Below are 14,330 nucleotides of genomic sequence, written 5' to 3'. Positions count from 1 at the left end.
GTCCCGGACGGGGAATGCCCATGTCTGGATTCAGTCCCGGACGGGGAAAGCCCATGTCTGGATTCAGTCCCAGACGGGGAATGTCCATGTCTGGATTTAGTCCCAGACGGGGAATGCCCATGTCTGGATTCAGTCCCGGACGGGGAATGCCCATGTCTGGATTCAGTCCCGGACGGGGAAAGCCCATGTCTGGATTCAGTCCCGGACGGGGAAAGCCCATGTCTGGATTCAGTCCCAGACGGGGAATGCCCATGTCTGGATTCAGTCCCGGACGGGGAATGCTATGTCTGGATTCAGTCCCGGACGGGGAATGCCCATGTCTGGATTCAGTCCCGGACGGGGAATGTCCATGTCTGGATTCAGTCCCAGACGGGGAATGCCCATGTCTGGATTTAGTCCCAGACGGGGAAAGCCCATGTCTGGATTTAGTCCCAGACGGGGAATGCCCATGTCTGGATTCAGTCCCGGACGGGGAATGCCCATGTCTGGATCCAGTCCCAGACGGGGAAAGCCCATGTCTGGATTTAGTCCCAGACGGGGAATGTCCATGTCTGGGTTCAGTCCCGGACGGGGAATGCTATGTCTGGATTCAGTCCCGGACGGGGAATGCTATGTCTGGATTCAGTCCCGGACGGGGAATGCCCATGTCTGGATCCAGTCCCAGACGGGGAAAGCCCATGTCTGGATTCAGTCCCGGACGGGGAATGTCCATGTCTGGATTCAGTCCCAGACGGGGAATGCCCATGTCTGGATTTAGTCCCAGACGGGGAAAGCCCATGTCTGGATTTAGTCCCAGACGGGGAATGCCCATGTCTGGATTCAGTCCCGGACGGGGAATGCCCATGTCTGGGTTCAGTCCCGGACGGGGAATGCCCATGTCTGGATCCAGTCCCGGACGGGGAATGCCCATGTCTGGATTCAGTCCCGGACGGGGAATGTCCATGTCTGGATTCAGTCCCAGACGGGGAATGCCCATGTCTGGATTTAGTCCCAGACGGGGAATGCCCATGTCTGGATTCAGTCCCGGACGGGGAATGCCCATGTCTGGGTTCAGTCCCGGACGGGGAATGCTATGTCTGGATTCAGTCCCGGACGGGGAATGCTATGTCTGGATTCAGTCCCGGACGGGGAATGCCCATGTCTGGATCCAGTCCCAGACGGGGAAAGCCCATGTCTGGATTCAGTCCCGGACGGGGAATGTCCATGTCTGGATTCAGTCCCAGACGGGGAATGCCCATGTCTGGATTTAGTCCCAGACGGGGAAAGCCCATGTCTGGATTTAGTCCCAGACGGGGAATGCCCATGTCTGGATTCAGTCCCGGACGGGGAATGCCCATGTCTGGGTTCAGTCCCGGACGGGGAATGTCCATGTCTGGATTTAGTCCCGGACGGGGAATGCCCATGTCTGGATTTAGTCCCGGACGGGGAATGCCCATGTCTGGATTCAGTCCCAGACGGGGAAAGCTATGTCTGGATTCAGTCCCGGACGGGGAAAGCTATGTCTCAGCCCATTCATAGGTGGGAATGTCTGTGTCTGGATCCAGTCCCACATGGGGATGTCTATGTCTCAGTTCCAGATGAAGAATGTGTGTGTCTGGTCCCGGTCCCAGCCAGAGGGAATGTCTGTGTCCGACTGTAGCATCATGGCTCATCATTATTTTCTCTTGTCCACAGTACCTGCCATCGGGCAGAGTGGGTGTGCACTGGTCAGTCCTGTGAGCAGTCCCCACTATGCTTAGACTCAGAATTTCCCTGTCGCAGTGGCCGCTGTGTCCCAAAGATGTGGGTCTGTGACAATGAAGATGATTGTGGAGATGGGTCCGATGAATTCTGTGTGTCAACATGTGACCCACAGCACTTCCAGTGTGCCAATGGGCAGTGCGTGGCACACACTGACCGCTGCAATGGCCATCCAGACTGCACTGACCGTTCAGATGAGAGGGACTGCCCAGCCCCTGCCTGTACTGAGGACGAGTTCCGCTGTGGGAATGGCCGGTGTATCCTGATCAAGCAAGTTTGTGATGGAAACCTGGATTGTGGCTTTGCTGATCACTCCGATGAATCAGGTAAGGCGAGAAATTATATCAGACATAGGGCATAGAGGCATAGAAGAGAGAGAGGGAACCTGACTGCAGAGCATAGGAACGTGCAGAGGCCATTCAGCCCCTCAAGCCTGTTCCGACATTCAATTAGATCATGGCTGATTTGTATTTTGACTCCATCTCCCTGCCTTGGTTCCATAATCCTAATCCCCTCACTCAACAAAATGCTATCAATCTCAGTTTTCAAATTTTCAATTGACCCTCAGCCTTAACAGCTCTTTGGGGGAGAGAGTTCCAGATTTCTACTCCCCTTTGTGTGAAAAAGTGCTTCCTGACATCATCTCGAATGGCCTGGCTCGAATGTTAAGATTATGCCTCTTTGTGCTGGACTCGCCCCCACCAGAGAACACAGTTTCACTCTATCTACCCTATCAAACCATTTCATCATCTTAAACACTTCAGTCATATCTCACCTCAAACTTTTCATAATTCCTGTCCTGAGGGTAAGCGGGAATGTGGAGTTGAGGTTACAATCAGATCAGCCATGATCTTATTAAATGGTGAAGCAGGCTCGAGGGGCCGAGTGGCCTACTCCTGCTCCTAATTCGTACCTTTGTATGTCCTTGGAGTTTAGATTAGAACATTAGATTAGATTAGAACATGACAGCGCAGTACAGGCCCTTCGGCCCTCGATGTTGCGCCGACCTGTGAAACCATCTGACCTACACTATTCCATTTTCATCCATATGTCTATCCAATGACCACTTAAATGCCCTTAAAGTTGGCGAGTCTACTACTGTTGCAGGCAGGGCGTTCCACGCCCCTACTACTCTCTGAGTAAAGAAACTACCTCTGACATCTGTCCTATATCTATCACCCCTCAACTTAAAGCTATGTCCCCTCGTGTTTGCCATCACCATCCGAGGAAAAAGACTCTCACTATCCACCCTGTCCAACCCTCTGATTATCTTATATGTCTCTATTAAGTCACCTCTCCTCCTCCTTCTCTCCAACGAAAACAACCTCAAGTCCCTCAGCCTTTCCTCGTAAGACCTTCCCTCCATACCAGGCAACATCCTAGTAAATCTCCTCTGCACCCTTTCCACAGCTTCCACATCCTTCCTATAATGCGGTGACCAGAACTGCACGCAATACTCCAGGTGCGGTCTCACCAGAGTTTTGTACAGCTGCAGCATGACCTCATGGCTCCGAAACTCGATCCCCCTACTAATAAAAGCTAACACACCATATGCCTTCTTAACAGCCCTATTAACCTGGGTGGCAACTTTCAGGGATTTATGCACCTGGACACCAAGATCTCTCTGTTCATCTACACTACCAAGAATCTTCCCATTAGCCCAGTACTCTGCATTCCTGTTACTCCTTCCAAAGTGAATCACCTCGCACTTTTCCACATTAAACTCCATTTGCCATCTCTCAGCCCAGCTCTGCAGCCTATCTATGTCCCTCTGTACCCTACAACATCCTTCGGCACTATCCACAACTCCACCGACCTTAGTGTCATCCGCAAATTTACTAACCCACCCTTCTACACCCTCTTCCAGGTCATTTATAAAAATGACAAACAGCAGTGGCCCCAAAACAGATCCTTGCGGTACACCACTAGTAACTAAACTCCAGGATGAACATTTGCCATCAACCACCACCCTCTGTCTTCTTTCAGCTAGCCAATTTCTGATCCAAAGCTCTAAATCACCTTCAACCCCATACTTCCGTATTTTCTGCAATAGCCTACCAAAGCTTATCAAACGCCTTACTGAAATCCATATACACCACATCCACGGCTTTACCCTCATCCACCTGTTTGGTCACTTTCTCGAAAAACACAATAAGGTTTGTGAGGCACGACCTACCCGTCACAAAACCGTGCTGACTGTCGCTAATGAACTTATTCTTTTCAAGATGATTATAAATCCTGTCTCTTATAACCTTTTCCAACATTTTACCCACAACCGAAGTAAGGCTCACAGGTCTATAATTACCAGGGCTGTCTCTACTCCCCTTCTTGAACAAGGGGACAACATTTGCTATCCTCCAGTCTTCCGGCACTATTCCTGTCGACAATGACGACATAAAGATCAAGGACAAAGGCTCTGCAATCTCCTCCCTAGCTTCCCAGAGAATCCTAGGATAAATCCCATCTGGCCCAGGGGACTTATCTATTTTCACACTTTCCAAAATTGCTAACACCTCCTCCTTGTGAACCTCAATCCCATCTAGCATAGTAGCCTGAATCTCAGTATTCTCCTCGACAACATTTTCTTTCTCTACTGTAAATACTGACGCAAAATATTCATTTAACACTTCCCCTATCTCCTCTGATTCCACACACAACTTCCCACTACTATCCTTGATTGGCCTCAATCTAACTCTAGTCATTCTTTTATTCCTGATATACCTATAGAAAGCCTTAGCGTTTTCCCTGATCCTATCCGCCAATGACTTCTCGTGTCCTCTCCTTGCTCTTCTTAGCTCTCCCTTTAGATCCTTCCTGGCTAGCTTGTAACTCTCAAGCGCCCTAACTGAGCCTTCACGTCTCATCCTAACATAAGCCTTCTTCTTCCTCTTGACAAGCGCTTCAACTTCTTTAGTAAACCACGGCTCCCTCGCTCGACAACCTCCTCCCTGCCTCACAGGTATATACTTATCAAGGACACGCATTAGCTGCTCCTTGAATAAGCTCCACATTTCGATTGTGCCCATCCCCTGCAGTTTCCTTCCCCATCCTACGCATCCTAAATCTTGCCTAATCTCATCATAATTTCCTTTCCCCCAGCTATAATTCTTGCCCTGCGGTATATGCCTGTCCCTGCCCATCGCTAAGGTAAACCTAACCGAATTGTGATCACTATCACCAAAGTGCTCACCTACATCTAAATCTAACACCTGGCCGGGTTCATTTCCCAGTACCAAATCCAATGTGGCATCGCCCCTGGTTGGCCTGTCTGCATACTGTGTCAGAAAACCCTCCTGCGCACACTGGACAAAAACTGACCCATCTAAAGTACTCGAACTATAGTATTTCCAGTCAATATTTGGAAAGTTAAAGTCCCCCATAACAACTACCCTGTTACTCTCGCCCCTGTCGAGAATCATCTTCGCTATCCTTTCCTCTACATCTCTGGAACTATTCGGAGGTCTATAAAAGACTCCCAACAGGGTAACCTCACCTCTCCTGTTTCTAACCTCGGCCCATACTACCTCAGTAGACGAGTCCTCAAACGTCCTTTCTGTCGCTGTAATACTCTCCTTGATTAACAATGCCACACCCCCCCCTCTTTTACCATCTTCTCTGTTCTTACTGAAACATCTAAATCCCGGAACCTGCAACATCCATTCCTGCCCCTACTCTACCCATGTCTCCGAAATGGCCACAACATCGAGATCCCAGGTACCAACCCATGCTGCAAGCTCACCCACCTTATTCCGGATGCTCCTGGCGTTGAAGTAGACACACTTTAAACCAGGTTCTTGCTTGCCAGTGCCCTCTTGCACTGAGTCCTGAATCACTTCGCTCCTCCACAGTTTCCAGCTTCTGGCCATTTGGAAAATACTCTGATCTTTCCTTCCTGGATCTAAAATAGACAACCTCACACTTCCCCACATTGAACTTTATCTGTCACAGTTTTACCCACTCACTTAATCGATTGTAGGTTTAATAAGATCGAGGTGTTTTATATCCCTTTCTAAGGTAGGAACAGACTTGGCAGCACAAAGCTTGTTTTGAATCGACTTTATTGAGATAAAGGTAAGGATAAGTTTGTTAAGTTTTCAGATAAACCATAGTCACAAACTCAAGCAGTAATTAATGGTCTAACACAGATACTACCCGTATTAGAGATCGAACGGCAGAGCACACGACTCTTTCTCCTGCAGCTTGTGGTCTTCAGCTTTTCGGTGTCTTTCTCATCACCTGTTGTTGTTCTCTGCTGCACAGTGTCAAAGACAGGACTTCTTTTATCCTAGCACCTTTCCAGTTAACCCTTCTCTCTACATTTTACGATACTACAAATTAGGGTTAAAGTAAAGCTAGATGTTAGTTTATGCTAAGTTACTTGTTAGTTTATAATAGCTGGATTTTAACAATTAGTATTCTGGTTAGTACCTTTTAGTAACCTAATAATCTTGCACAATCAATGGCCCTCTGTAACTTTCTACTCCCAACTACACCATTTACTGTTACCTAATTTAGTGTCATCAGCAAATTTGGATATACAACTCTCTATTCCTTATCCAAAGTGATGTGTCCCGACAACATCCCGACAATAGTATCACAGAATCGTTACAGTGTCGAAGGAGGCCATTCGGCCCATCGTGTCCGCACTGGCTCTCTGAAAGAGCAATTCCCTCAATTCCATTCCCCCACCTTCTCCCCGTTACCCTGCACATTCTTCCTTTTCATATAACTGTCTGATTCCCTTTTGAATGCTTCAATTGAACCTGCCACCACCACGCTCTCAGGCAGCGCATTCCAGACCTTAACCACTCGCTGTGTGAAAAAGTTTTTCCTCATGTCACTTTTGCTTCTTTACCAAATACTTTAAATCTGTGTCCTCTCGTTCTCGATCCTTTCACGAGTGGGAACAGTTTCTCTCTATCTACTCTGTCCAGACCCCTCATGATTTTGAATATCTCGATCAAATCACCTCTCAGTCTTCTCTTCTCCAAGGAAAACAGTCCCAACTTCTCCAAACTATCTTCATAACTGAAATTCCTCATCCCTGGAACCATTCTCGTGAATCTTTTCTGTACTCTCTCCAATGTCCTCACGTCTTTCCTCAAGTGTGTCACCCAGAACTGGACACAATATTCCAGCTGAGGCCGAACTAGTGTCTTATACAAGTTCAACATATTTTCCTTGCTCTTGTACTCTAAGCCCCTATTAATAAAGCCCAGGATACTGTATGCTTTATTAACTGCTCTCTCAACCTGTCCTGCCACCTTCAATGACTTATGCACATATACACCCAGGTCCCTCTGCTCCTGCATCCCCTTTAGAATTGTACCCTTTATTTTATATTGTCTCTCCATGTTCTTCCTATCAAAATGAATCACTTCACATTTCTCTGCATTGAACTTCATCTGCCACCTGTCTGCCCATTCCACCAACTTGTCTATGTCCTTTTGAAGTTCTACATTATCTTCCTCACAGTTTACAATGTTTCCAAGTTTCGTATCATCTGCAAACTTTGAAATTGTGCCCTGTACACCAAGGTCCAGGTCATTAACATATATCAGGAAAAACAAGGGTCCCAACACTGATCCCTGGGGAACTCCACTACAAACATTCCTCCAGCCTGAAAACCATCCATTAACCAGTACTTTTTCCTGTCACTCAGCCAATTCCGTATCCATGTTGCTACTGTCCCTTTTATTCCATGAGCTATAACTTTGTTCACAAGTCTGTTGTGTGACACTGTATCAAACGCCTTTTGAGAGTCCATGTACACCACATCAACAGCATTGCCCTCATCAACCCTCTCTGTTACCTCTTCAAAAAACTCCAGCAAGTTAGTTAAACATGATTTTCCCTTAAGCAATCCATGCTGGCTTTCCTTAAATAACACACATTTGTCCGTGTGTGTGTATTGATTTTGTCCCTAATTATTTTTTCTAGAAGTTACCCCACTACCCAAGTTAAACTGACTGGCCTGTAGTTGCTGGGCTTATCTTCACACCCTTTTTTGCACAACAGTAATAATAACAATAATAACAATAGTACTGAAGACCTGTGCTCCAGAACTTGCCGCGCCCCTAGCCAAGCTGTTCCAGTACAGCTACAACACTGGCATCTACCCTGCAATGTGCAAAATTGCCCAGGTATGTCCTGTACACAAAACGCAGGACAAGTCCATCCCGGCCAATTACCGCCCCACCAGCCTACTCTCAATCATCAGTAAAGTGATGGAAGGTGTCATCAAGCGGCACTTGCTTAGCAATAACCTGCTCAGTGACGCTCAGTTTGGGTTCCACCAGGGCCAATCAGCTCCTGACCTCATTACAGAATCACAGAATTGTTACAGTACATTCGACCCATCGTGTCCACACCAGCTCTCCAAATAAGCCCGTGGCTATTGCAGTACCCAGTGACTTCAGTCATTTCTTGATATCACGCGGAGTGAATCAAATTGGCTGAAGTCTGGCATCTGTGATACTGGGGACTTCAGGAGGAGGCCGAGATGGATCATCAACTCGGCACTTCTGGCTGAAGATTGCTGCAAATGCTTCAGCCTTATCTTTCGCACTGATGTGCTGGGTTCCCCCATCATTGAGGATGGGGATATTTGTGGAGCCACCTCCTCCAGTTAGTTGTTTAATTGTCCACCACCATTCACGGCTGGATGTGGCAGGACTGCAGAGCTTAGATCTGATCCGTTCATTGTGGGAGTTATTTCTATGGAAGACTTTGAGATTCCCTTTTATGTTAACTGCCAGTCTTTGTTCATACTCACTTTGCTTTGATCCAAACTTGAATAAAAGAGCTGAAATCCAGATGTGAGGTGAGAGTGACTGCCCTTGAAATAAGGCAGCATTAGACCGAGTATGACATCAAGGAGCCCTAGCAAAACTGAAATCAATGGTAATCGAGGGAAAACTCTCCACTTCCCTAGCACAAGGGAAGATGATTGTGTTTGTTGGATGCCAAACATCTCAGCCTCAAGACATCACTGCAGGAGTTCCTCAGGGTCGTGTCCTCGGCCCAATCATCTTCAGCTGTTTCATCAATGACCTTCCTTCAATCATAAGGTCAGAGGTGGGGATGTTCACTGACTCCTCAAATACTGAAGCAGTCCATGTCCACATTCATGTTACGATCCTGTTAGCGGCCGTTAACTTTTAAAAAAAGAGTAAGTCAAATTCCCAGTTATAGCTGAAAGAATTACGTCACAAGATTTCATGTTTTAAACAAAAAACTTTACTGTATACGAATTAAACAAAGTAAAATACTGGAACTTAAGTCTACAATTTGGAAACATTTATATTTTAAACTTAAAATCGTAACAGAACACGAATGCCTGTACTTCAAACTCTAAATCTCAACAGACCACTCCTGTTTGAGTGTTATTGCCACCCCAAGAGTTCCCCTTTTCATTACAGGATCATGGCGGTTTGTTCCTTTCTCCTGGGATCAATTCAAAGCATGCATAGCTATTAGGAATTCACTTAGTTTCTCAGCTGTCTTCTGAGGTATGATATCACCTCCCAACTCTGGACTTCCCAGCTTGAACATGGGCCTGCTTCAAAACAGAAACACCCCAGGGGTTCCTGATGGTTTCTTTGCTCCTGAGTCCAACTGACTTCCAAAAGCCAACTGCTTGTCTGTCAGAAAGCACACAGATCAAAACACCTAACCAAAGGCATCTCCTTGCATCATCTATCCCCATAGCAAAGGTGGTACATATGGGTTGTCCCAAATAGCAATTTAAACTAATTATTTCCAACTCCAAATCTTCTCTTTGTTCTGGGAAATAAAGCCCTGATCGAGGCAGCTGCAGTCACAGCATCTCTATTAAGAAATTCAGAGACACTCCCATTGTTTAGGGTCCTCACACGTCCCATTCTGACCTTCCTCAATAAACATGGACCACCCTTTGATTTGTAACCACCCTAGATTTGTTTGCCAACTTCTCAAATCAGGTGTTTTTCATTTGTCTATCATTAAAAAAAATCAATCCCAAATTAAAAGTTACCTCCAGAAAATTAATAAAATTGTGAACCAGTGATAGAAACATTGATAAGTGGCAAGTAACATTCACACCACACAAGTGCCAGGAAATTACCATCTCCAACAAGAGAGAATCAAACCATGTCCCCTTGACATTCAATGGCATTACAATCACTGAATCCCCCACTATCAACATCCTAGGGGCTACCATTGACCAGAAACTGAACTGGCGTAGCCATATAAATACCGTGGCTACAAGAGCAGGTCAGAGGCTAGGAATCCTGAGGCGAGTAACTCACCTCCTGTCTCCCCAAAGCCTGTCCACCATCTACAAGGCACAAGTCAGGAGTGTGATGGAATACTCTCCACTTGCCTGGATGGGTGCAGCTCCAACAACACTCAAGAAGCTCGACACCATCCAGGACAAAGCAGCCCACTTGATTGGCACCCCATCCATGAACATTCACTCCCTCTACCACTGACGCACAGTGGCAGCAGTGTGTACCATCTACAAGATGCACTGCAGCAATTTACCAATCCTCCATCAACAGCACCTTCCAAACCCACGACCTCTATCAACTAGAAGGACAAGGGCAGCAGATGCATGGGAACACCACCACCTGCAAGTTCCCCTCCAAGTCACACACCATCCTGACTTGGAACTATATCGCCATTCCTTCACTGTCGCTGGGTCGAAATCCTGGAACTCCCTTCCGAACAGCACTGTGGGTGTACCTACCCCACATGGACTGTAGCGGTTCAAGAAGGCAGCTCACCACCACCTTACCACCACCTTAAGGGCAGTTAGGGATGGGCAATAAATGCTGGCCTGGCCACTCATTCCCACGTCCCAAAACCAAATTTTAAAAAGTCATGAATAAATTTAGTGAAAAGTTGAGACCCCAGTACATGTCCCTGGGACACCACTTCACACACCCACCTATTGGAGAACATTCCCTCTATTCTCACTCTCTGTCCTACCTCCCAACCAATGACTGACCCATGTTACAAGGGTACCTCCAGATCCATGCACGCTCATGTTTGCCAATCTCTTGTGTGGAACTTTATGTAAATTTATAAAGACAACATCCAGACACTCCCCTATCTACTGTGTTAGTGACCATGTGACTGTTGGTGACCATGTGACTGTTGGTGACCATGTGACTGTTGGTGACCATGTGACCGTGTTAGTGACCATGTGACCGTGTTTGTGACCTCCTCAAAACATCCATTAGATTAGTCAGGGTGTCTGACCACACTGACCCTCTGTTTCCTGTCTACCTGCTTAATTACTCGATCCCTGATAATTCTCACTGTTACTGATATTCCTGCTTTCAATTGCTGTACTTTTTGCAACAATGCTCCTCCTTCTCCTCATTTCCCTGTCCTTTTCCAAGATCTTATAACCTGGAATATTTATTTCCCAGTTGTGCCCATCTTTTTTTCTTTGTTTGTGGGATGTGGGCATTGCTGGCAAGGCCAGCATTTGTTGCCCATTTCTAATTGCCCTTGTCTTACTAGGCCATTTCAGAGAGCAGTTAAGAGTTAATCACATTGCTGTGGGTCTGGAGTCACATGTAGGCCAGACCAGGTAAGGACAGCTGATTTCCTTCCCTAAAGGACATTAGTGAACCAGATGGGTTTTTACAACAATCGACAATGGTTTCATGGCCATCATTAGACTAGCTTTTTAATTCCAGATTTATTAATTGAATTCAAATTCCACCATTTGCCGTGATGGGATTCAAACCCATGTCACAGAGCATTAGCCTGGGCTCTGGATTACTAGTCTAGTAACAATACGACTAGGCCACCGCCTCCCCAGCTTATAGCCTGATCTCTGATGCCAATTACAGCTTCCCCTTCAAACTGTAATTGTGCTTCTAATTCTCTGGTTTTATTCCTTGTGTATTTGTATCGAGGGTGTTTTTCTGGGTTACAGACTGCACACTGCCCTTTGCCCTGATGCTCACTTTTCACCAATCACACTTTTTCTTCATTCTTATCACTCCTGTTCTGTTAGAACAGGTATTACTTCCTGAACTGGGAGAATTTAAATTATTGCACAGTAAACATTGCTCACATCCATTCTCTTCTCATCTTTACTATATTTATACTAATTCCGCACCATTTATTAGTTTAAGCTCATTCTTACCAGGCGATGTATTCTTTCTGCTCAGATCCTGGTCCCAGTTTGATTCAGGTAGAGCCTATCCCAGTGATACAGTTCCGTCCTCTCCCAGTGATACAGTGCCGTCCTCTCCCAGTGATACAGTTCCGTCCTCTCCCAGTGATGCAGTTCCGTCCTATCCCAGTGATACAGTTCCATCCTATCCCAGTGATGCAGTTCCGTCCTATGCCAGTGATACAGTTCCGTCCTATGCCAGTGATGCAGTTCCATCCTATCCCAGTGATACAGTGCCGTCCTCTCCCAGTGATAGTTCCGTCCTCTCCCAGTGATGCAGTTCCGTCCTATGCCAGTGATGCAGTTCCGTCCTCTCCCAGTGATACAGTTCCGTCCTATCCCAGTGATACAGTTCCGTCCTATGCCAGTGATGCAGTTCCATCCTATGCCAGTGATGCAGTTCCATCCTATGCCAGTGATGCAGTTCCGTCCTATCCCAGTGATACAGTTCCGTCCTATGCCAGTGATGCAGTTCCATCCTATCCCAGTGATGCAGTTCCGTCCTATGCCAGTGATACAGTTCCGTCCTCTCCCAGTGATACAGTTCCGTCCTCTCCCAGTGATATAGTTCCGTCCTCTCCCAGTGATGCAGTTCCGTCCTATGCCAGTGATGCAGTTCCGTCCTATCCCAATGATGCAGTTCCGTCCTATGCCAGTGATGCAGTTCCGTCCTATGCCAGTGATGCAGTTCCATCCTATGCCAGTGATGCAGTTCCATCCTATGCCAGTGATAGTTCCGTCCTCTCCCAGTGATGCAGTTCCGTCCTATGCCAGTGATGCAGTTCCGTCCTCTCCCAGTGATACAGTTCCGTCCTATCCCAGTGATACAGTTCCGTCCTATGCCAGTGATGCAGTTCCATCCTATGCCAGTGATGCAGTTCCATCCTATGCCAGTGATGCAGTTCCATCCTATGCCAGTGATGCAGTTCCGTCCTATCCCAGTGATACAGTTCCGTCCTATGCCAGTGATGCAGTTCCATCCTATCCCAGTGATGCAGTTCCGTCCTCTCCCAGTGATATAGTTCCGTCCTCTCCCAGTGATGCAGTTCCGTCCTATGCCAGTGATACACTTCCGTCCTCTCCCAGTGATGCAGTTCCATCCTATCCCAATGATGCAGTTCCGTCCTATCCCAGTGATACAGTTCCGTCCTATGCCAGTGATACAGTTCCGTCCTCTCCCAGTGATACAGTTCCGTCCTGCACCAGTGATACAGTTCCGTCCTCTCCCAGTGATATAGTTCCGTCCTCTCCCAGTGATGCAGTTCCGTCCTATGCCAGTGATAGTTCCGTCCTCTCCCAGTGATGCAGTTCCGTCCTATGCCAGTGATGCAGTTCCGTCCTCTCCCAGTGATACAGTTCCGTCCTATCCCAGTGATACAGTTCCGTCCTATGCCAGTGATGCAGTTCCATCCTATGCCAGTGATGCAGTTCCATCCTATGCCAGTGATGCAGTTCCATCCTATGCCAGTGATGCAGTTCCGTCCTATCCCAGTGATACAGTTCCGTCCTATGCCAGTGATGCAGTTCCATCCTATCCCAGTGATGCAGTTCCGTCCTCTCCCAGTGATATAGTTCCGTCCTCTCCCAGTGATGCAGTTCCGTCCTATGCCAGTGATACACTTCCGTCCTCTCCCAGTGATGCAGTTCCATCCTATCCCAATGATGCAGTTCCGTCCTATCCCAGTGATACAGTTCCGTCCTATGCCAGTGATACAGTTCCGTCCTCTCCCAGTGATACAGTTCCGTCCTGCACCAGTGATACAGTTCCGTCCTATCCCAGTGATGCAGTTCCGTCCTATGCCAGTGATACAGTTCCATCCTATCCCAGTGATGCAGTTCCGTCCTATGCCAGTGATGCAGATCCGTCCTATGCCAGTGATGCAGATCCGTCCTATGCCAGTGATGCAGTTCCGCCCTATCCCAGTGATACAGTTCCGTCCTCTCCCAGTGATGCAGTTCCGTCCTCTCCCAGTGATGCAGTTCCGTCCTATCCCAGTGATGCAGTTCCGTCCTCTCCCAGTGATGCAGTTCCGTCCTATGCCAGTGATGCAGTTCCGTCCTATGCCAGTGATGCAGTTCCGTCCTATCCCAGTGATACAGTTCCGTCCTATCCCAGTGATACAGTTCCGTCCTATCCCAGTGATACAGTTCCGTCCTATCCCAGTGATACAGTTCCGTCCTATCCCAGTGATACAGTTCCGTCCTATCCCAGTGATGCAGTTCCGTCCTATCCCAGTGATGCAGTTCCGTCCTATCCCAGTGATGCTGTTCCGTCCTATGCCAGTGATACAGTTCCATCCTATCCCAGTGATGCAGTTCCGTCCTATGCCAGTGATGCAGTTCCGTCCTATGCCAGTGATACAGTTCCGTCCTCTCCCAGTGATACAATTCCGTCCTGTACCAGTGATACAGTTCC

At 47.4% G+C, this 14,330-nt stretch overlaps 1 protein-coding gene across 1 annotated transcript in view; it reads left to right on the top strand.

Moving 5' to 3' along the window:
- LOC137369688 (SCO-spondin-like) overlaps positions 1–10,931 on the top strand; it is a 100,700-nt gene extending 89,769 nt beyond the window's left edge. The window contains exons 12-13 of the mRNA XM_068031023.1: positions 1,675–2,066; positions 10,753–10,931. Of these exons, the coding sequence (XP_067887124.1) occupies positions 1,675–2,066; positions 10,753–10,931 (571 nt within the window). The remainder of the gene's footprint in view (positions 1–1,674; positions 2,067–10,752) is intronic.
- Positions 10,932–14,330: the final 3,399 nt, after the last annotated feature.

The sequence above is a fragment of the Heterodontus francisci genome, chromosome 5, assembly GCF_036365525.1.
Source record: "Heterodontus francisci isolate sHetFra1 chromosome 5, sHetFra1.hap1, whole genome shotgun sequence".
Classification (NCBI taxonomy): domain Eukaryota; kingdom Metazoa; phylum Chordata; class Chondrichthyes; order Heterodontiformes; family Heterodontidae; genus Heterodontus; species Heterodontus francisci.
This window is presented reverse-complemented; position numbering and strand designations above follow the sequence as displayed.